Raw genomic sequence first — 23,494 nt, forward strand, 5'->3', positions numbered from 1 at the left:
TAGGAACACATCTTAAATCGTGACGAGAAACTCACGTAGTCCTGTAAACTCGAACCATTGTATTTTCTATATTTGTCTTGCTGTAGGTCAGTACATATGTAATTAGCCTTATCATTATCAAATTTTGATACGTGAATGGTCTCATTTTCGGATAACATACGACATCGTCATGTGTGAGGTTTGAATTTGTGTAGAGAGTAGTTGATGTTTAAGGTATAATTGTACACTAAGGTACGTGGAAACAACCAAAGATTTGCATGAATTCCAAAATTTGGAGCAAGTACAACCTTTCGAGAATATATGTCAGAGCTCCGACCAAAGGCAGTCCATTAGAACCAGAAACAATTCCGGGTATGTTAAAAGAATGGAAGAGAGGACATTGAAACATGCAGCACTGTATGTCTTGCAATAGGCTACCATTTAACGAACCATAATAACTTCAAAATGACACCCATTTATATGGCAACACGTATAATACAAGTTCATCGATCAGAGAATTTATTCAAACATTAAACTGAACAAGTAATTTGGTGTTGTATGACATGCAGGAATATTCTGTAGATACTACCACTGATAATGACTAATAAACCATTGTGCACGTGTAATGACGTTATTGTTGTAGTCATTATGTGTTGTTCCTACGTCCAAACTGGCCCAAGTTTGTACATTGCCTAATCCAAAGTTTTATGCAGCCACTCCGCCTTATTAGAAAATATAATCCGAATCAGCCAAAATTTTCATAAGCAAATGAAAAATAACATTTTCTCGACAATTAAAATTCAAAAAATTCAAAAACCGAAAATGTAAATATTTGTTTTATCATTGATAAGGATAAACTTATTCTTTCATTATTTTCATATCTCTGTTTCGGAACGACTTCACACCAGAAGATATATATCACACTAAATGAATGGGACAGGGTAGTCAACTACTGTTAATTCGTAATATTTGAGTGCATTCGTTATCGAGGTTTTTCTCAATAATACAGAATCGAGATAAATAATTGATCATTCAGGTAATAAGTCATCGAGATAAGTGTATACCAATTTTATCATATTTTTGATAAAGAAACCTTTTCTCTCCCATTTTTCTTAGCAACAATAAACATCATTCAAAACATCAAAACAATGAAGACATACCTTGTAATGTCTTCTCACTCGACCACGTTTGATGTTTATGTAACACATCTTTTATGTTACGTACTAGAACATACTTTGTCATAGCATTTATGTGATCACAACTATTCCATGGGTAAGATGTACATGTTTTGTTGATAAAATGCACTGTGTCGCACTGATATAAAAAGTCGTCAACTTTATTTAAATGTGTATGAAATTATCAAAATGAAATATGCTATACACTATCTGTATTATTAAGAATTAAACCTCGGCGAATATTTCAAAGTTCAAGGCACTTAGTAATTAACTAGCTTTCAGACATCAATATATCAAGATAAGTAAGATCTTTGTAGGATTTTTTTAAAAGGTCTAGGAAGTATTTTTTTTATTTGTTTATAAGAGACCACCAATGCAAACATCTACAATGAGCAATAACTGTTCATTTTTTGTTTTATGATAATATGTTCTTGACATTAAAGGATTTCTCACTTAAATAACTTGGTAATTATCACAAATGTAAATGCTATTATATTTTAAAATTGTAATCAACTATATAGCATTCATGCTTACTTTCATTATAATGATTACTCCTAAACTTTACATCAAACATGCTGCTCTGTTATTATAATATGGTCCTTTTAGGATAAAATAATATGAATTGTTTTTATTAAAGCACACACTCTCTGATATGCCTCTAATATAATACATTCGCTCCACACCCATACCAAATTTTAAATATATTTATTGACTAAGAAAGTATGTTAAAATCCATAGAAATGTGTTTATGTATATCTTATTTTGATGATATAGAAGGAAACTTATCACAGTATGACATATTCTTTCTACCTGCATGATACCATAGGCGTTGTGGTTGTCACCCCATCCGTGTGTACTATACAAAAGTTTTCCAGCACGAGATTCACGGCTAGCGACAGCAGCAATAACGGCTGGATGTATACCTGTCAATATATTTTTAAACACTATTTGTATAACATGTATAATAGTTATCAAATCAGTGAAATATTTTCTAAGACTTGTACTTTACCGAATGTAAAATATGAAATAGTTACAAGACAGATAATATCGGCAGAAACAAAATGACATTGAAAATAAGGTACGAGCTACAACACTAAAAACTTTGTAACCTGCATATGCAGCCCTAAATTACATTTAAATGACAAAGTATAAGGCCCATCATTCATGACATTTGTGAAAGTTTTGAAAAAACTTAAAATTCCGTCAAATTTGCATTTTTAGTTATGAATTAACACCTTCTTTTTTATAAAAAAAAGTGTGCTTGGCGCCGAAAGCCTGTCCATCATATTTTAGTGTGGGACGAACTGGCAAGAGAACAGGGGTAAACAATAACCCTATAAGTTCACGTGGGCATGCACATGCTAATTATGATAACAGCTACCCTTGAATCAGGAATATAAGCATAACTTCACATATCAACTTTTTAAACGAGTTTAATCGAGGTGGTTGGCATACAGTTAAATAGCATATTAAAGTATATACTAGTATTCATAAACCCTTTGCATTATAATTCCATTAAAACATTACGAAAGGCAGTCCCCTGTGAAAAGTTACTAAACTATAAATCCCGTTTGCCTGCAAGTGCCGTTAACATAACCATCTATTTTGTATTCAAAAGTAAGAACACATAGGTAAATGACTTTTGGCACTATTTTTCCGATTTGTACATGTCCTTATCCTGCATAAAATGGATGAAATTGGGTGTTTAAAGTCTTCAAAAGGGTGACAGAGGTTTTTGGGTTTTATACGCGAATCACATTTATTTAACGATTTTTTTATTTCCATTTACATATTTCTGATACAAAGATTCCATTTGTAAACGTACAATGCACTCAAACTTTTGTTGGACGGTTATTACTACTCCATTGTTGAAAACCTCACAATATGCGGCGGCTATAAAACAATGACATGGGGTTCGTTTCACAAAAATGTGCAACAAAATTTACTCGTAAGTCATGAACAATTCAGTGAGCATCGGATCATTTTGTTTTTGTGAAATGCAGGCCTGTGATCGATTCTTCTGGGACGTTGAATCAATTATGTATACAAATTAGTTCAATAAAAGGCAGCTTTGACAGTATAGGTAAACATTGAAATTGGGCGGTTAATATTTGTAAGTAAATATGCTTGTTTGCAGACTTATATTCATTAAGGGGACAACAGGGACTGTAAAACCTGAACTTGGTAACATAAGAATTATGGGTCGAACCCTATCGGTTCCAATTGACTTACTTATGTCTAAATTTTCTAAAACATTTAACAATGTTTAAAATGCTTTTATTTGTAACAATTTATAATACAATGTCAGAATGTTAATAAAAAAAATAAAAAAAAATAATATAAAGCATTTACAATACCAGGAAATGATGATATAAAACCATCAATTTAGGTATACTTACAGTTACTAGCTCCTGTTTGTAAATAACAAGATTGATGTATATTGATTTCAGCTATATCCTGGTGAATATGCTGACGAGAGGCTGCAATGCCTTTAAAACACAGAACCATGCATCTCAGAAAAACATCTAGCAACTTCAACCAGTGAAATCATCATGCGTATCAAAGATGTGATCCGTATTTATTTAATCATATTGCGAATCCTTATTTTATATGTTTGTTTATACTCAAAGTACTTAAAACTGAAACGAATTGCATTTGTCAAAACAATAATGTATTATCAATGTTTTCCAGATATGTTATGACGCACCCAGTCTGGACTTCCAATATTAGCCTGAAATAACGTCACATACGCATACATGATTTGGGTATTAGTTAATAGATCAAGACAGTGCATTTTTCGTGACTGTGTATTATCCATTGGAACATATTACAACATGGATTACCGTTTAGTGTCTATGGACGATAACCCAATGATAAAGATGGAAAAGGTCATGTTGTAATTGGTATTTAAAAAGGGTTGAAAAAAGGAAATTAAATTAAATATCGATATGTGTCTGATTGCACATTTGAATATACAAAGCAAATAATTGGTGAGAATAGAAGGTATTGATTAATACAATTCAATTCAATTCAATATTTTATTGGAAAGAGCACAATAGAGGCGTGATCCAAATACAGACAGTTATAATATTAAAACAACATATAAATGAAATAAAGATGCATGTAACAACAAGGCATAAGCCAATTCTATGGATACCATTACAATGTGAACTGATATTGATACCATAAACTTATACATCAGTATTATTCTAAATTTTTATAACTTTACTTAAAACACACAATCACCTATATAAGATATATGTGTATATGCACGAACTACTTTAAAAGATTATATATCTGATGAAACGGTATGGTGGTCTCTCAAATCAAGAGCTTCTTCAATATACATACAAATAGATTTTAATTCTTTTTTAGACATAGGATTTAACATTTTGGTAAAATTTTCAACCAAGTTATTTGAATTAATATCATTAATTTTATATTTAGATCTAATTTTGTTATATTGTTGACATTCAGTCAAGAAATGTATCTCATTTTCAATTTTTCCTGTGCAAAATTTACAAAATCTCTCATTAGAGGGTATTTTTGGTTTGCATACCTACCAGTTTCTATTGCTAATGAGTGTGCACTTATTCTTAATTTAGTGAGTTTTTTCTAAGGTATTTAGGAATATTAAAGTTAAAATATTCTTGTTGTTTAAATTTAGTATAAATTTTACTAAAAAATAAAAGTTTACCACAGTTTCCATCTTTTATCTTAGATAGTTCAAAATAATTTTATTTTTGTAGAAATCTTCTAGTTTCTGTTTGAAATTACTATTACAATGCTTGTTTAAGGGTATTCCAATATATTTCATTTATTCAGATAGTTTATTAGACCATGATTTTTCTCTAAAACAATGTTTATTAGACCATTAATTTTTAAACAATACAATGTTTATTAGACCATGAATTTTCTCTAATACAATGAAACTCCACTTGGTTACATGTAAACAGACGACATTCGGCAAAATGAAAAAATGGTTGATTTCAGACAAATCTCTAATTAAGATGTGAAATTTAATCTTTTATATCCCAGTGTACAATAGTATTTTTACAGAGATTATTCTAGTTAATGTGCAAATAAAATAAAATCATACATATTTTAAAGTCAGGCATACTGGACGTACGGTGACTTATAGTTGTAAAATTTTACTTCTTGTGGTCTCAGATATGATCGTTCATGGTCTCTTGACAATCATACCACACCTTTTTTGTTGTTTTGTATTGTATATCATCATTCGATTTGTTTCCAGGAATAGTATTAGTGATGTTATTTTTGTTTGATGACCATTTATTCGTCGGTTTGACATTTGTTTGTGTATTATTTTTCAATTGACTGCTACAACATATTTCCCTTTATTCATGTCTGCCTTTTTCTTATCTCCACGTGAATGGGCCATTACTGTTGGATGAAGATGGGTCACATCACCATGACAGTTATAGTCTACAAAAGATGGTTCACATCACCATGACGATTATAGTCTGCAAGAGATGGGTCACATCACCATGACAATTATAGTCTGCAAGAGATGGGTCACATGACCATGACAATAATAGTCTGCAAGGTACAACTTGACAACATAGTATGCTGGTATGCTGGTATATTTTTAAAACCAGAACCATTTTTTTAATCATTTTACAAAATATGAACAATGGACAGGCATAAGATGAAAAGTAACAACAATATAGATATACTAGAAAACACCCGCGAAATCGCGGACATTTAGGGCGTGGTTGAAAGTATGTAAACTGTTGTAGGATTAAGATTTTTTTCAGGAAAGGTATCAGAAGACAGTTACATACATGGGGAATGACAGTCTTTTTTCACCCTCTCCCTTTTCCAATGTCCATTATATTTTGTTCTCTGTTAATTTCAATAATTATCGAGATTTTCTGAATGCTATGATCATACATTTACTATAAATAACGTGTTTTTGCTATTTACAATCAATTCCATGTTTACCATCCACTGCGATCACTGATCTGTTACATATAGATTCACATAAAGAGTCAGGCTCGATAAAATATATCCGTGACAATCTTGGATAGTAAACGTGGAATGGATAGTATACAGAAAAACGCGAAAAATAATTGTCCTGTCCCCAAGTACTAATTTATATGAAAAGTTCTGCGACATTTATTTAAAAACAAAATCCTAACCCTAAACGGAAGTCCTATCTTTGACTTGAAAAATCCTTCCGATGACGGAAATAATATCCGGACGTCTTTATTTTACTTTTCTTCCCACAATTATCCAAACTGAAAATTGATAAGCAAGGATGGCGTGCTGATTAATTATTGTGGAAGGAAAGAGAAGGACACACAAAATGAAGTCGTCTCCTTAAATAATATAGATACAACGTAATTTAAATTATCTTTTAAGAACTTAACTTATGCACTACAACTGAGTTCATACGAAAAACCAAAGAGTTAAAATGTGGTTTTCTAAATTTTATAGTATGGACTGAGATTAGAAACACAAAATCAAAGATTTAACCTTGTTAATAAACTCATGCAAATACACATGCAGCTGTTATCTTATAATTGAGAAAGAAAGACGCCAGTGTTGATCAAAGTCTTTAATCCATTTGATTTAAAACTTTTGTTGCTGGTATGCATTGGTATGCCTAAAAACGTTCAAGTGCCAAACGAGGATATATTCAAATCGTATTATTTATTTTCTGTTTAACGTACGTTTAACCTTAAATTGTAAAAACGCACATATTTGCTACACTTTTTTTAATTGTAAATATGACTGATAAGAATGTCGATTAGTAAAGGTTATGATATTATAAACATTTAACCAATAAGTATGAAGAGACATGCAAAGAAAGCAAGGCTTTTCAGAATTAATCTTCAAGAATTTGGGCAATTTGTGTTTCATGCCTAAGAATTATCAAGGATGACTATTGTAGCAAGACTATTATTTTTTTCTTCTCTTGTTTTTAAATGAAAATATTTGTTACAAATTTGATATGAACTAAAATACATGTATACTTATTACTTTCATTGAATGTTTACTTACTTGGTGCTTCAGCTACATACAACACAACAGAAAACAAAAATAAGACTTTCATTGCTTCAACAACTGTGTTCGACGTACAAACAAAATGTGACTGAATCATATGTTTAATCGTATTATATACCACTAGATAATACGTCACCGTTGCTGCCATAGAAAGGTCATTTTGTAAATAAAACACATAGGCTTCACGTGAAAGGGTCTGGACCGGATTATTCAAAGTTTACTTAGTTCCAAGTTGAAGTACCTTTGTTCTTAGTTTAGGTCAAAGTTTACATTTCTCACTTTCAACTTAGAACTGACAAATGCTGACTTGGAACTGAGAAATTCAAGTGTGATGAGAAAAATATCAGGTTGGGAGTTAGAGATGTCAATCTTGAAAGGAGCAAAGGAAAGGAATAATCTAAAAATAGAATATCACAACCGGTCTTTTACTACATTTTGAAAATGTACTAAACATACAAAATGTGTTATATATGAATAAAACAAAAATAAGATAAACATTTTTTCTGTCATTCAGATATTTAGATCATGATATGCATGAATGATTTAATAACATTTTTAAATTATGTATCTAATTAAAAAAAAAATGAATTTGATAGCTTTTTTAATTTACACTTAAGTAGTTAATAAAACATTTATGTATTGCAGTGCTGTGTATTTGATATTGAAGATACCTTAAATGTTCAAAAAACTTACACTGTTTTGCTGAATAATAATGATATAACTTGAAGTGTAATTCGATTGTAAGAATATGTAACAGAATTGAAATTATAATGAGAAAGTTCGAAAAGTAATTATATACTTGAGGTTTAATACCACCAAATCACAGTACGTCACATCCGGTTGCAAAAGAAAAAGGGACGAAAAAAACATTTCCTTGAATTTGACAGTTGTAGGAAATTGATCATACATTTTATTGCAGTAAAAGATGTCTGCGTCACAAACATATATCTTTGTTCTTTCTATAAAAGCACCAATATTTTTGTATTTGCTGTTTCTATAGAATATTTTGAAAACCTGAGGTTATATGGTTACAAAAGCTTGTACAAAGGTAAAAATAGGGGTAAAAAAATTATTGGTAAACTTCCTATGATAGTTACTTTCTTAAATGCAATGAAATGTTATGTGAAATTTTGTCCATAGTACTGGATAGGACAAAACTTTGCTCATGCCAAGCATTTTTTTATTTGAAACAAAGACAAATATTGCAAACTTTTTTGAAAAGTGCTATATGTAATTCAACAAATACTAAAAGGGGAAATCAATGGGGGAATTAGACCTGTGCACAATATGCATACATCATTCTATTTTCTAACCATGTGGTCCAAGGACACAGTTATCGTCCTTTGGTTTTCGTTGTCTACGAATATAGTCCCTAGTGTAAACAGTTTATAACTTGCATGTTTTATTTGATACACTTTCACAATTTATTTCTTGATATTAAATGCATGAAATATTAAGTAGGGGAATGTAATTACATGTTAAAAAAATTTGGGTGCTGAATCTTAATGTTAAGTAGTGATTTGGTCCAGTTCAAAAAGGTCAAATTTTATCACGTCTGAAGCTGTCAAACTGAATTTTACACCCCCTTAACACAGAATTGTCAATATTTTGAGTTAGAGCTGGTAGAAGTTTCTATAATTTTGATATTATTTGTCTCACTGGTAGTAGTACACTACACTGTAAAGATCTTTTTGAGAAAGAGCAGGTGCGATTTTTTTAATTTGAATTTATTGTTTAAAAGAAATGCACTACGAAATAACTGTGTTCTCGGGCCTAAGAGATTGTTTTCTGAAATCTAGATTTTGTACTTTGGCAACTTTCCTGAATGATTTGCTGGTTTCAATTTGTAAAACTCAATCAAAGTAAAGGATTTACTTCTTTGGTTTACAGAAATTCTGTTAAAATATGCCATTTTGGCATTCTACGGCTATAATAAGCATTTTAAAGCAGTTTACATTTTATGCCTAAGAGGCATGCTGACTTCCTATCTTACAGCTTTTTTGTTCCTGATATTTGTGTTTCTATGCTTAAATCAAATTAAATTAACCATTTGTGAACTCTGAATATAGAGAAAAGTAGACTATCACAGAACAAAGTGCAACATATTTTGTATTCATGGCCCTGGTTAAACAGCCTAATTGATGTATGTAAAATGTGAAGAGCTTTGTACATCAAATCTGTAGTCCATCACAAATATTTCACTAAATCTGTAAAAAAAACACTTTACTATATTCAGTACACCTTACTCCTGTCAAAGGCTACCCTATTTTTTTCTGTATGATAGTAAGTGGTCCAAATTTATGCCCATTGAGACTAAAACTAAATGCAAGTTTTCCATTGAAATGTGAAAAAAATGGCCATCAGACCATATTGTCTTTCAAAAAATTTAAATGCAAGAGTCCTTTTGCAATTAAACTTCTTGTATCATAACACCTTAGCATAGAAATCAGCAAAAAACAACACATTTTCATTTCTGATAGCTTCTGTGTGCATTTTTATATGTCAATATCGGCCACCGCCTAAATCGACTCTAAATAATTCTCAGTACTGCATGGCTCAAGACCATTTTATATTCATGTGGTATGCTTTTTGTAACTTTTTTGTACATTTAAAGTACATATAGTATATATGAAAGAATAATTTAGGCTTAAAAAACTTCAAAAACTTCAAATTGGCTGAGAAAAATGCATATTTATATAACATGTATAAGGCTTCTCTGAATTGGAAAATCTCTATTTTCAGGCATAAGCTCATATGAATTTGACTTTGGAATAATTACAATACATTTGATAAATAAAATGAGTGATCAGATGATTTTAGTACTTAATATATAATTTTCAAGAGCATTTAAAAAGCTAATTTTTGCAAAATTTCAATTTTAGGCCAAAATCTTGACAGTTGAAGATATTTAATTCATACGTCAAAAATAAACATCCAAATGTCAATACTAAAATGACCCTAGTTTCTCTAATATATCCCATATGGACATGAAACTTGGCAAACTATCTCATAATTGCCTAAGCTTAGGTTATGCAAAGTTTTATAAAGATTGGTCAAGTCTTTCTGTCCTATTAGGTCCAAGGACACAGTTATCGTCCTTTGGTTTTCGTTGTCTACGAATATAGTCCCTAGTGTAAACAGTTTATAACTTGCATGTTTTATTTGATACACTTTCACAATTTATTTCTTGATATTAAATGCATGAAATATTAAGTAGGGGAATGTAATTACATGTTAAAAAAATTTGGGTGTTGAATCTTAATGTTAAGTAGTGATTTGGTCCAGTTCAAAAAGGTCAAATTTAATCACGTCTGAAGCTGTCAAACTGAATTTTACACCCCTTAACACAAAATTGTCGATATTTTGAGTTAGAGCTGGTAGAAAATTCTATAATTTTGATATTATTTGTCTCACTGGTAGTACATTACACTGTAAAGATCTTTTTGAGAAAGAGCAGGTGCGATTGTTTTTAATTTGAATTTATTGTCTAAAAGAAATGCACTACGAAATAACTGTGTTCTCGGGCCATGTCTTGCAGGAATTTGGTACATATCTATATATGAATCAATCTAATTTTTGAACATGCCTATCAGTATAACAGTATAAAATAACTTGTCTTAACAGTTTTAGATTTGACACGTACTTGGTTTTAATTCATATTAGTATTTCTATACATCATCAGAAGGAAATATGAATACTCAAGCTAACTACATATAATTCGTATATTTTTTAATCTCAATCTTATGTTCATGTAGCTTTATACTCACAAACTATTCCAAAATACAACTTCGAAATATTTTACCTACAAAAGTTTTACTTAACAGCAACTACTAACTAGATCTTTTGGAACCTTTTAACGTTAAGAAAGCAACAATTAATCTATCGCCCCTCTTTTAAAAAATTTGAAGAGAGGATTAGGAATGGTTTATATTAATGCAAGATAATTATAATGTCACTCCAAGGTTTGATGCTGATTTAATCAGGTATCATATCAACAACATTGTTGGTGTTGGTTGGAATGCGATTCTAATTCAGGAGTGAAAAAGTTCACTAAGTGTTTTTATACTGAAAAAAATTTACAAGCATCATTCTATTTTTTAACCATGTCTTGTAGGAATTCGGTACATATCTATATATACATCAATCTAGTTTTTGAACATGTCTGGTAGTAATTTTAGTTAGTTTTCTCGTTTGAATTGTTTTACATTGTCTTATCGAGGCCTTTTATAGCTGACTATGCGGTATGGGCTTTGTTATTGTTGAAGGCCGTACGGTGACCTATAGTTGTTAATGTTTATGTCATTTTGGTCTCTTGTGGACAGTTGTCTCATTGGCAATCATACCACATCTTCTTTTTTATATGTAGTACATATGATCTAATTAAATTAGTCCTATCACTTTTATACGTTGATACGTACATGGTTTGAATTCAAAATATAATACATACACATCATCTCAAAGTAATATGAATACTCCAGCAAAATACATATAATTTATATGTTTTTTGTGTTTTTTTTATCTTAATCCACGCGCTTAAATTCTAGTAATATATTTGCTATCCCTATTTATGTATTCTTTCATATTATTCCTTAAAAAAATCAAAAATATTTAACCTAAACTGATTTATTTATGTTTACCAACTACAAAATGTATTCTCTATTTTTGAACCTTTGAACGTTGAGCAAACTACAGCAAATCAAAATCAATCTCTTTTATAATATCAGGAGGGAGAATAAGGAATGGTTTATATAAATACAAGGGGAACACTAATACAATAATGATTTATTATAATATATGTAGAGCTCGTGGTCCGGGTGTTCTTTTAGAAAACCAAGTTTTCATGAAGTCAAAATGTCACTCTACGGTTTGATGCTAATTAGAGATCTTATTTTTACATTTGTTTTGCTGGCTGGATTGTACTAGAGGAGGTCAAAATCAACAAAATATTGTGTGCTGGGTAGCTCGCGGTTTTATAAAAGGAAGAATCTTCAAAACATAAGGTGTTATGCTATACAAAAAGCGATTATACTCGAACAAGTATCCTATCACCATGAAGTTAAGTCCATGTTATATCACAATTCATGTTGGTTTAGAACCGGTTGGCTTGTGATTTGAATAGTGAAGTTATAACGCCAACATAATGTATGATGCTAGATAATCATAATTAAACTCTAGAAGTATCATATCAGCATATTTGAAATGAGTTTCTTATCAAATATTTACGTTTAAAATAGCAGATCTCAAAAACTTACCTTTGACATTGAGAAATTAATCCACACTTACCTTTAACATGGTGGATCTTCTTACCTAAAATGTTAATCTGAAATATAAATCATAACCAACACTTAAGGTTAGAATTGAGTGCCCTGTCCAACACCCGTAAAATGTAGATTTCATCCAAAACTTGAGATGGAGAATCTTTCTTAAAACATTCGTTTGAAATGTAGATCATTCCAAAAAGAAACTAAAGTTTGAAATGAAGAATCTTATCTAGCCACAAAGCCAGGTTCAGTAGTCAGCACTTCTGTGTTGACATGAATATCAATTATATGGTCGTTTTTATAAATTTCCTGTTTCAAAACATTGAATTTTTCGAAAAAAAATAAGGATGTTCTTATCCCAGGCATAGATTACCTTAGTCGTATTTGGCACAACGTTTTGGAATTTTGGATCCTCAATGCTCTACAACTTTGTACTTGTTTGGCTTTATAAATATTTTGATATGAGCGTCACTTATGAGACGTATGTAGACGAAACGCGCGTCTGGCGTGCTAAATTATAATCCTAGTACCTTTGATACTTATTAAAACCACTGGGTGGATGCCACTGCTAGTGGACGTTTCGTCCCCGAGGGTATCATCAGCCCAATAGTCAACACTTCGGTGTTGACATGAATATCAATAATGTGGCCATTTTTTTTTTTTTTATAAATATCCTGTTTATAAGACTGAATTTTTCAAAAAAACTAAGGATTTTCTTATCCCAGGCATATATTTCCTTAGCCGTATTTGGCACAACTTTTTGGAATTTTTGATCCTCAATGCTCTACAACTTTGTACTTGTTTGGCTTTATAAATATTTTGGCATGAGCGTCACTGATGAGTCGTATGCAGACGAAACGCGCGTCTGGCGTATAAAATTATAATCCTGGTACCTTTGATAACTATTATGTTTTGTCGTTGTTCACCTCTTATATTTGATGTGGTTCTATCAGTTTAAGTTTGTAACCCGGATTTGTTTTTTTTTTCTTAATCGATTGATAAATTTCGAACAGCGGTATACTACTGTTGCCTTTTTTGTTTTTTTATTATCTTACACTTAAGTTTGAAATGGAGTATCTTATCCTTCAATTAACATGGTGGATCATACTAAACACATACGTTTGAAATGGAGAATCGAATCTTACCAAACATTAGGTTGAAATGGAAAATCTTACATAACACATACGTTGGAACTGGAGAATCTTTTCCAACAAGTAAGTTTGATATAGAGAACCTTATCATACACTTACGTTTAACGATGGTGGATCTTACTCAACACGTAACGTGCGTAAGTTTGAAATGGAGAATTTTACACAACACTTACTTTAGAAATGGAGAATCTTACGCAACACGTACGTTTGAAATGATGAATCTTACCAAACACTGACGTTTGAAATGAAGGATCTTACGTAACATATTCGTTTGAAATGAAGGTTCTTTTACACAACACGTACGTTGGAGTTGTGTCTAGTTATTTTATATTGACAACACTGAGTGGGCAACCCAACAGACATAATAGGCTGATGTGACGATAATTAAGATAAGTGTTGATAATTAGTTTGTCTCTTAGCTAATACTCGAGGGCAGACATCAAAGCATCATACACACTTTTATGAACTGACAAAAAGAGGACGAATCAAGCTGTACGTATGAGCTCTATGTAAATACATTCTGATTTAATAACAAATAAAACACATTTAAAAATTTTAAAATCAAATTTATTATTTCAGTAGTGAATTACAGAGCTATAGAGAGTTCTCATGCTATATTTTCCTATTTCGAGATTTAATATTATGAATCTACCCGACGCACGGAATTCTTATTGCGAATATTTCTACTAAAAAAACAGTCTTCGCGTCGTGTAAAATTTTAAGTGAATTTGCTAAAGATTCTAGATTTATAGCAAACATTTTTTATTTATATATTGCCTGTTAGTCCATAACGAAAATTATCATATTAAGACCATATTTATAATTTAAACGTAATTCCTGAATAGGCGCGATAATAATTTCTTAAAAAGGTACATTTATAATATGTACTTATCAACAAGTGCTACAAAAATATGAAAGACATAGTAAGCTGTTTGTTTGAAAGTTTTACTTCAATATTCATTAGATAATCTTATATTTTAAAAAATATATAAAAATGTTATAATTATCAACATGATTATTGTTGAACTGTTCAGATGACGTATTTCAATTTATAACGTGCTATTTAGAGTCTTTGTGGTTAAAAAGAATTCTATTTTTAAGCATGTTAAGTTTCAATGTGGATTTAAATACCAAAATGTAAAAATAGAAAGAGAAACTTCCTTGTATGTATTTAATGATTCACCTCGTGATTTAATACGCAAAATGAGGAAGTTATACATTAAAATTACATGTCTGAAAGGTTTCAGCAATATTTCTTTTAGCGGAGGCATTCATATTTGATTTCTTTATCGGAGGTTGCCACATAAATTTGAAGAAAACTGGTTGTCGTTAATTTTGTTGAATAACCTCAGGAGTTAATTTTCAATGGAAACGTGTTTGGTAGTTCTTGCTGTATTGGTATCAGTTGAAGCAATAGGTAGGTGGAGCAATTTGATAGTCGTTTAAAGATTGTGTTTTCTATATGTACATTTGAATACATGGTTTATAACAATAAAAGCTTTGAAATTATTGACTATATCGATCTGTAAACTTTGATTTAATTCTTGTCTTAACTAAGTTAAATCGACCGTTTGATATTCAAAAACTAACAGTTCAAGTTGTATACCCTCGAGTAAAATTAATATTGGATAAATAACGGTAATGCTTTTCTGTTTCAGATTATAATTGCCATGGTAACGTGACCGTTCTACATCCTAAAGGCATGGCTCCTAAATACGGTGGTAAGAACCTTGCTACATATTATTAGGCTAAACCCCTGTATGAGTCAGTGGTTAATGTTCAATGGAAAATATTTGAACATGAACTTTCCAATTAAAGATTTTCATATTCATGTCCTCTACAAAATCAACCAAACCAGCATCACATGTATTTGTTAATTGATCAGATAGTAAATCTTAGGACTCTGTTGATTTTTTTATGTAGATTAAATTTTACATTTAATTGTCTTTCACTTTGTATTGCAGGAATGGCAGCCTCCCATCTCGCCATAGACCAGGATATAACTGAAATAGATAAACGAAAGTCCTGTTATCTGAAAGCAGCAGCTAATAACTGTGAGTCATATTCAATTTATTGCATGGCGCAATTTTCAATTAATTTTGTTTAATCTTTGTAAGTTATTTGAGTCAATTGAACCTTCATATGACCGGTGTTACATTAAAGCTGCTTTACATATTAAAAAGACAAGTTACAAGGACAAATAGTTACAACATAAACTTTTAACCAAACAACTACATTGTACGTATGTATTTAGCAAAAACAGAATAATTTAGGCACTATTTAAAGTTAAAAGCAAGGAATCTTGTATTTTAAAGGGTCCTCGCTATTGTTTGATATGCCCTTCGCTGTTCAAATTTTTATATTAAATTTCCCCCGTGTATATATGTAAACTCGATCATTGTTCCCGTAGTTGGCACCAGTTCAAAGTACAGTCGTTCAGTCAACTATATTTAATGAATGGCTATTATTTATTTTGAATTTATTGAACCATAAAATGAATTTTTGACTCTTCACATTGAATAATCGACGAATCATAAAAATTGACAACATTGAAAATGAAACTAATACTTTTAACCAATCAGAAGACAGTAAATATATCAAATTTATTTATAACGTTATGAAACTAGATAGATGAACACTGGATAATAAATCCTGCAGAAATGTCACCTAAAGGGTGACCGTGGAATGATAGTATGGTCACTATTATTCTTTTTCGACCAGCAGTAAAATCCTTGTCGAAATGGGGAGTCTGTTGGACTGTGCGGAATGTACAAATACGAATTCAAGTCTAATCATAATTGGGACATAATATCCGATGGTACAATGTATATATAGCGTGATGTAGAGTAAGTGCCACTATCTCTTCATTTGATAAACATACTACAATTTTATGGGGTCCGTTGGTTGCCTGTTACAAGGTAAAAATTTCCTGCCCTATTCAATTCAATATAACCTCCTTTTCTAGTGGCAGTACGACCTTCATCACTGATAGCTTCTATTACAGAACCTACCTGTTGCATTTCTTGTTGTTTTACTCTCGTTCTGAACATGTAATATTCGACACTGAATATTAAGCAATCAAAAATCAATCTTGTCATATAATTTTGGCGAAAAATTATCACAACGTGAACATCATAATGTATGTACAAAATTAATGTGATTACAAATTTATGGATATTCTTTTCTTTGGAAAAGAACATGTAAAATAATCTAAAAAATAAGTAAATACGTGTTACAAACAGAAACATGTAATCAGAAACGACGAAACAGATTTAAATTCGGGAAGAGTAAACTATATATTAGGAGGTCGGATACGCTGAGTAAGATTTCATACATCTTAAATCAAATTTTCGAATATAGGTTCTAGGTGAAACCGATTGGTGGTGCTGCTGCAAAATAAGTAATCTCTTTTTCTTTGGAAATTTAAAAATAGTTGTTTAAACAGAATATCGAAAATGTAAAAATTAACCTACTTATGAACGGACAGTCCAAAAGGGGGGATGGGAAGGATATGTTCGAAATAAAATTATAGAGGTCTAGATGAGGGTCTTTATTGCCATTTTCTTAAATTGTTAGGTTTTCTTTGTCGACTCTTTACGTCTCCCTCCCTTTTCATAATCTCTGTTCGCGAGTCTACAATGCAACGTTAAAATATTATCGCCAAGTGCATGTGTGCATTTGGCTTCCTCAGACGTCATTGATTCTAGTATCATTCAAAACTGAAATTGCGCATGTTAACAAAAACTTGTCGCTAAGCCGAATATCTGTAGTAAGTGTGTAGTATATAGTACTAAATGATATTCAAACTGAAACTCTTAAAAACTATTAAAGTTAGAATACAACTTTCGTCTCTATGCGTCATCATTGTAGGCATACACCCAGCTGTGATTGCCGGTATTGCTAGCAGAGAGTCCCGTGCTGGAAAGATGTTGTACAGTACCAATGGTTGGGGCGATCATCACCATGCTTATGGCATCATGCAGGTATATACTATGTTAACACTTAAATATATTTTGGTAAAACACGTGCAAAGATGATTTAAAGCAGACTGCTCAGCTCGGAGTCAGAATTTCGTGTTCGAGTAGGGTGCCTTCTTATTGTGGAATGTTACGGACTAGCACTTTATAAATCCGGTCTAACGTGTCAATCTAATACAACGCATGGTCACATTCATACATGTCAAGGATTCCATTCACATGTTCTCGTCCTGAATATGCATTAAATATAGGTAAAACCACCATTAATCAACATCATCATCGTTAACAATACGAACGTTTTAATTGGATGGTGAAATTTGTATGGTGTTTTCGTGAAAACAAAACATTTTAAATCGACGATATCGGAGCCATAATACAAATGTCTTGAATTTTGATTAAAAAGGATGTAATACCTGTTTATATCACCTATAGATATTTAATGAAAAGTGTTTCAGAAATTTTCAGATATAAAAATAAGAAGATGTGGTATATAAATGCAAAAGAGACAACTATCCCCTAGCGACAAAATGACGCGTAAACATATAGAAAACTCCATGTAACCGTACGGCCATCAGAAATGAACAAAACATATACCGTATAGTCAGCTATAATAGCAACGTACGTACGACATGTGCTTACATAAAACATTTATTTTACCAAAAAATAATAATTTATTGTCCATAACTTTACAACTACAGACATTTATAGGGGGTCTCATTGGGGGTTTCTGATCCCGGATCCCGCTTACTGTTTTGCCAGATTCCCGTATCCCGCTTACTGTTTTGTCAGATTCCCGTATCCCGCTTACACTATGTACGTAAGCAATTCTCGGTTTTTTTTGTAATTTCCCGGGTCCCGCTAGACCTCATTTCACGTTTTCACAACACAATAATTTGACTTTCGCGTGTCACGCTTACAAAAAATCGGCAATTCCGAGTCACGCTTAGACCCCAATGAGAACCACTTTATACTGCAACTAGTTGTGTTTATTTCCTAAATATAGTACCACAGCTATATTTTGTGCAATGTCAATTTTATCATGGAACACTTTTCCACAGTCAGGGATTCATTAAGGGATGAAAATAAGTTTGAAATTTGTGTAACAATTTAAATAGCTATGAATTTATTTATTTAAGTTTCAGTATAAAAAATAATATAGGGTCAATGTCAGAAAAATATCAACTTTTTGTACTCGGCGCAAAACTGGGGAAGGTCTCGGTAAAACCTGGCCCTTCCCCAGTTTCTCAGCCTCATACAAAAAAGTTGACATTTTTTCTGACATTTACCTAATATTGTATATTTATTATGCGAGTTTAATTTCAGTGTGATGTCCGAGTCGATCCGCTTCACCCTTACCACAAAAACTGCACATCTTACCTCTGGTACAGCTGTGATCATATCAACGCAATGACAAAATATGTCTTAGTACCATACATAGAGGCTGTGAAACAAAAACTACCATCATGGTCGGATGCTCAAGCACTACAAGGTATTAATAGCAATAACTGCATTTGATTATAAACCATCATAAATCAAAGGTCAACAATAAAAACTATAAACCATATTCTAAGTATTTCTTAATATTGATAAAAATGAAAAGCAGACACATAATGGAAACTCAAACTACAAGTACAAAAGAAAAACACCAACAGTACACGTTTTATCACAATTAGACGGATTCTATATGTCAATTGATAACGTTGTATATTTCGGATATAATTAAGGCATGATATATGTTTTAGTGTATATAATTAAAACATATACCAACTGAGCTGTTTATTCATATATCCGTAATACCTAAATTAATATATAATAGTTTACTGTATTACAGGAACCCAAACTAGGTTCGAGGGAGTTAAGTTCCTGAAACGAAAACAATTTCTCATGTTTTATTTCAATTTGAACTCATATTGCATATTTATTTTCAAAAATTCTTTCTAGGATCGATGATATCATCGGGGACTTATAGTCAACCACCAGCAATTACTATAGAACCACATTCAACAAACGATATTTTTCGTATGCTCGAGGCTATCCGTTTCGAAATGCACATTGCATTAAAAAAAATTCCCACAACCTTTAAATTCTCCAGACCTTGTATTTAGAAATAATTTAAAAATTAACCCGTTCTCTATTCAAGGAAGTTATCAATTGTGTATCAATAAAAGTAAATGTATGATAAACGTCAACGAGACCGGCAACACAACGATACTTTTTTTTTCTATTTTTTTGGCCATTATAAATGCATTTGTAAATATTTGTGTATTAATGTTATGAATGGAAATATTTCAATCTACGGTATAATATTTATTTATTTGGCGTCACACAATTCGTACGTGTATATATGTAGGAGGATGTGGTATGAGTGTCAATGAGACAACTCTCCATCCAAGTAACAATCTATAAAAGTAAACCATTATAGGTCAAGGTACGGCCTTCAACACGGAGCATTGGCTCACAAACGAACAGCAAGCTATAAAGGGCCCCCCAAAAAGGGGGGGGGGGGGGCGAGACCATTTTCGGGACGCCGGGATTGGCCGATTTTAGCAACGGGAAATTGGGATTGCCTTTTTTAAAGATCGGGAATTCGGGATAGAAAAACATCGGGATACGGGAAACCCACGTTTTTAGCCATGGGAAATCGGGATAATTTTATGTTGAATTATAACGGGATTGACAAAAAACTGTACCTTGGACAGATAAAAGTGCCATTTTCATAATACTTCAATCAGAATCGCATCTAGAAACAGAGTAGATCCAGATCTTATTGTTATTTTCTGCTCCTTTTTTTAAAGTACTAACCGTAGCCAGTGCCATATTTAATATCCACTGTACATGTACGTGAATGAAATGCTAACCAAAATTCATGATAAATGTCTAATCTCCTTGGTATTAGTGTCGCTCTGATTTAGAGGATCAGTATACTCAAAGAGGGTGGTAAAGGTTTTTTTTTCGTGCAACGTGTTTTGCCATTTTTAATTTCAACCTTCCGTGAAAACAGTTCGTGCTTCACTGTGAAATTGGTAAAAACGGCAATGTGCAAGCAATATTTTTTATTTTTCGTTCATCGTGAAATTTGAATTTTATTTCGCGTTTGTCCGTGAACATAACGCCTCTTTACAACCCTTCCCAAAAGTTAGACTTGATTTGGATATTTTCAATAAGAGTAAGATTATGTAAGACCTAAAAGAAAACACATGTGTTTCCGGTACCCTTAAATATATCTACCCCAATTTTAAGTACCTATAATCTAACTCTACAACTAAAGTTTTTTGGATGTTATGTGGACAAGCACTTATAATAAAGTCAGAATTTTTCTTCCATATGAACCAGTCAAAAACGTTTGAAAAAAAAAAATTTTGCTTTCCTACCTATCCTAATTTTTTAGGGGATGTTACCTGAAACACATGTATTTTTTCTTGGCCTTACTACACAGATAATTTCACAGACACAGTCTTCTCTATAATCGAATATCATATAAAAATATTTATGACATTCTACAATTTTGAAGAAAACAAATACCCCAACTTGACGTGTTTAAAATGTACGTACTGAATATATTGTTCAAAATGCACAAATTCAGGAAAGCAAATAATTAAGAACAACATTACTCAGAGGGTTTAATTTTCAAAGTTTACCAGGACGGCCTCCTTTAAAAGTTGTGTCAGATGTGTCTATTCGTTACCTAAAATAGTGGAGGACCTCTTTAATAAATAAATGGTGATTTCTTGTTTATCGGGATCGGGATTTTTAAAGAAATATGTCCGGGATTTCGGGATTTTCTGATATTAAAACCGGGAAATCGGGATGAGACCCCCTCTAGCCCCCCTCAAAAAATACTGGTGTAAAACCATTCAAACGGGAAAACCAACGGTATAATCTATATAAAAACGAGAAACGAGAAACAAGTATGAACCACATAAACAGACGACAACCATGCACTGAACATGCATATAATTATGAAATTGACTCTTAATCTCAAAACTACCTTGTAAAACACAAGATATAGTTTCTAAAAATCAAGTATTCATAAAGAAAAAGTGGATAGAAATGGAAACAAAAGAAACAAATATGTTGACTAGGATGTACAAACAAATACAAATGACAACCAGCTTCCTTGACTTAATACAGACAAAAAGGATGGTCTGGTTAAATATTGTTTCACGTGACCACAAACCTTACCCTTTTCCCATATAGAGCGTTCGTCGTAACACCATTTTATATTCTTTAGGTGGAGTGGCAGCATACAATTTTGGAGTACGCAATGTCAGGACCTGGGATAAATTAGATATTGGAACAACGCATAATGATTATAGTAATGACGTTATTGCACAGGCACAGTGGTTAATTAATCGTTATAGTTGGTAGATTTCGAATACTTGAATCTATAGAAATAAAACCGAAATGAATAATTTTGTTTGAATTTATTTAACATTTTTTACAACCGCTAGTCGTCTATATTTTTCCTTAGTGTATTCATAAATGTGTTGAGAATTCCCGCGTATGTGCAATGCATGTCGGTATTCAATGCGACCCGCAAACAGTTTCGCCAAACCCAGTACTTGTTAAATCTAAGTGTTGTCTCCTTCCGGGTTATAGGGTCATCACTGCAGTTTTAAGATGAAGACCTAAAACACCGTTCATCTACTTTGAGATATTAAAGTGCGTGTAGGGATTCTGTCATATAAGTCAATACACCATATCCCTCTTCCCATCATTTTTTAGAATAACTTTGAATGAATATAAACTGAAATCATGTTTTTACCCCCCGATGCAGAGTCCGTGCCACTCACAAACTTTAAAACGCGTGATATTAAATAGTTTATGAAGCAGTTATGATGACAAGTACAGCCAAAGAAAACATTCACAAATAAACTTACCAAAAACAAAGTCAACATTTGTTTTAGATCGATAGAACTGAAATGAAACATTAAACATCTCAACATTTCAAAAGGAGAATAACAAAAATACCGAACTTCAAGGAAAATTAAAAACGTAGAGTCAATCAAATGGCAAGATCAAAAGCCAAAACACTTCAACCGAATGGACAGCAACTGTCATATTCTAGACTTGGTACAGACACTTCCTTATGCAGTCACCTGGTTTTATAGCTAGTCGAACCTCTCATTTTTACATTTGAAAGTCACATAGATTTAAATTATATTGACACAATGTGTGAACAAAACAAACAGACATAAAAATAATAAAACATGGGGTACAGCAGTCAGAATTGTGTGATCCCTAAAAAAACTATAAACACAAACAACTATGCTTCGCTCTCACCCCATATGGAATTTACTGACCCCATATATACGGTATTAGGTGACTATCACACTACATGTATGTAACTAATAATATTGTGAGAGCGAAGCTCGAATCCCCATAAGGAATTTACTGACCCCAGATATACCGTATTAGGTCACTATCACACTATGTAACGAATATATCTTACCGACTATCTTAACATGTGAAATTTAGACTAGTGACCTATCAAAATGAGCAAGTCTTCAATACTGTTAGCATTAAGAAACTACTTCCATTGATCCTACAAAAACAGATACCAACAATAACAACTTGTTAGGTTTAAATGTGTTTTATGAATTTATTTCAATCTTAATCATCAATTTCTTCGTCTGTTGAAACCTTTACGATTTTTTCTCAGTACCGTTTTGTTTTTATAAAGGGACGTAACACCACTACTAACCGTGTATGAAATAAGCCCCGCCTCCCTACAACCTTATATGGTAAATAAAGGGACGTAACACCACTACTAACCGTGTATGAGATAAGCCCCGCCTCCCTACTAACCTAATATTAAATATGCACGGTCTCCACGAGGGCGCTTTTAACCAATCACATTCCTAGAAATGTATAGGAGGTAAGATAATTGCTCATCCATTGATCTACAATCTGTCACCTGA

The 23,494-nt window shown here is 32.0% G+C and overlaps 1 protein-coding gene and 1 pseudogene across 2 annotated transcripts; one reads left to right on the forward strand and one right to left on the reverse strand.

The window, feature by feature from the left end:
* Positions 1-464: 464 nt before the first annotated feature.
* On the reverse strand, positions 465-7,413 carry LOC143053699 (glycine, glutamate and proline-rich protein-like; annotated as a pseudogene).
* A 7,350-nt stretch (positions 7,414-14,763) lies between these two features.
* LOC143054165 (glycine, glutamate and proline-rich protein-like) lies at positions 14,764-21,985 on the forward strand. Of its 2 annotated transcripts, XM_076227084.1 has the most exons (6): positions 14,764-15,013; positions 15,255-15,317; positions 15,561-15,650; positions 17,467-17,579; positions 18,897-19,062; positions 21,805-21,985. In XM_076227084.1, exons 1-6 carry the CDS (start codon positions 14,962-14,964, stop codon positions 21,939-21,941), a joined length of 621 nt encoding a protein of 206 aa, XP_076083199.1. In that variant the 5' UTR covers positions 14,764-14,961; the 3' UTR covers positions 21,942-21,985. The 2 variants fall into 2 exon arrangements, with proteins under 2 accessions (XP_076083199.1, XP_076083200.1); XM_076227085.1 differs by lacking the exon at positions 15,255-15,317 and having other exon boundaries at positions 14,818-15,013.
* The last annotated feature ends 1,509 nt before the right edge of the window (positions 21,986-23,494 follow it).

This window comes from Mytilus galloprovincialis, chromosome 12 (genome assembly GCF_965363235.1).
Source record: "Mytilus galloprovincialis chromosome 12, xbMytGall1.hap1.1, whole genome shotgun sequence".
NCBI lineage: Eukaryota > Metazoa > Mollusca > Bivalvia > Mytilida > Mytilidae > Mytilus > Mytilus galloprovincialis.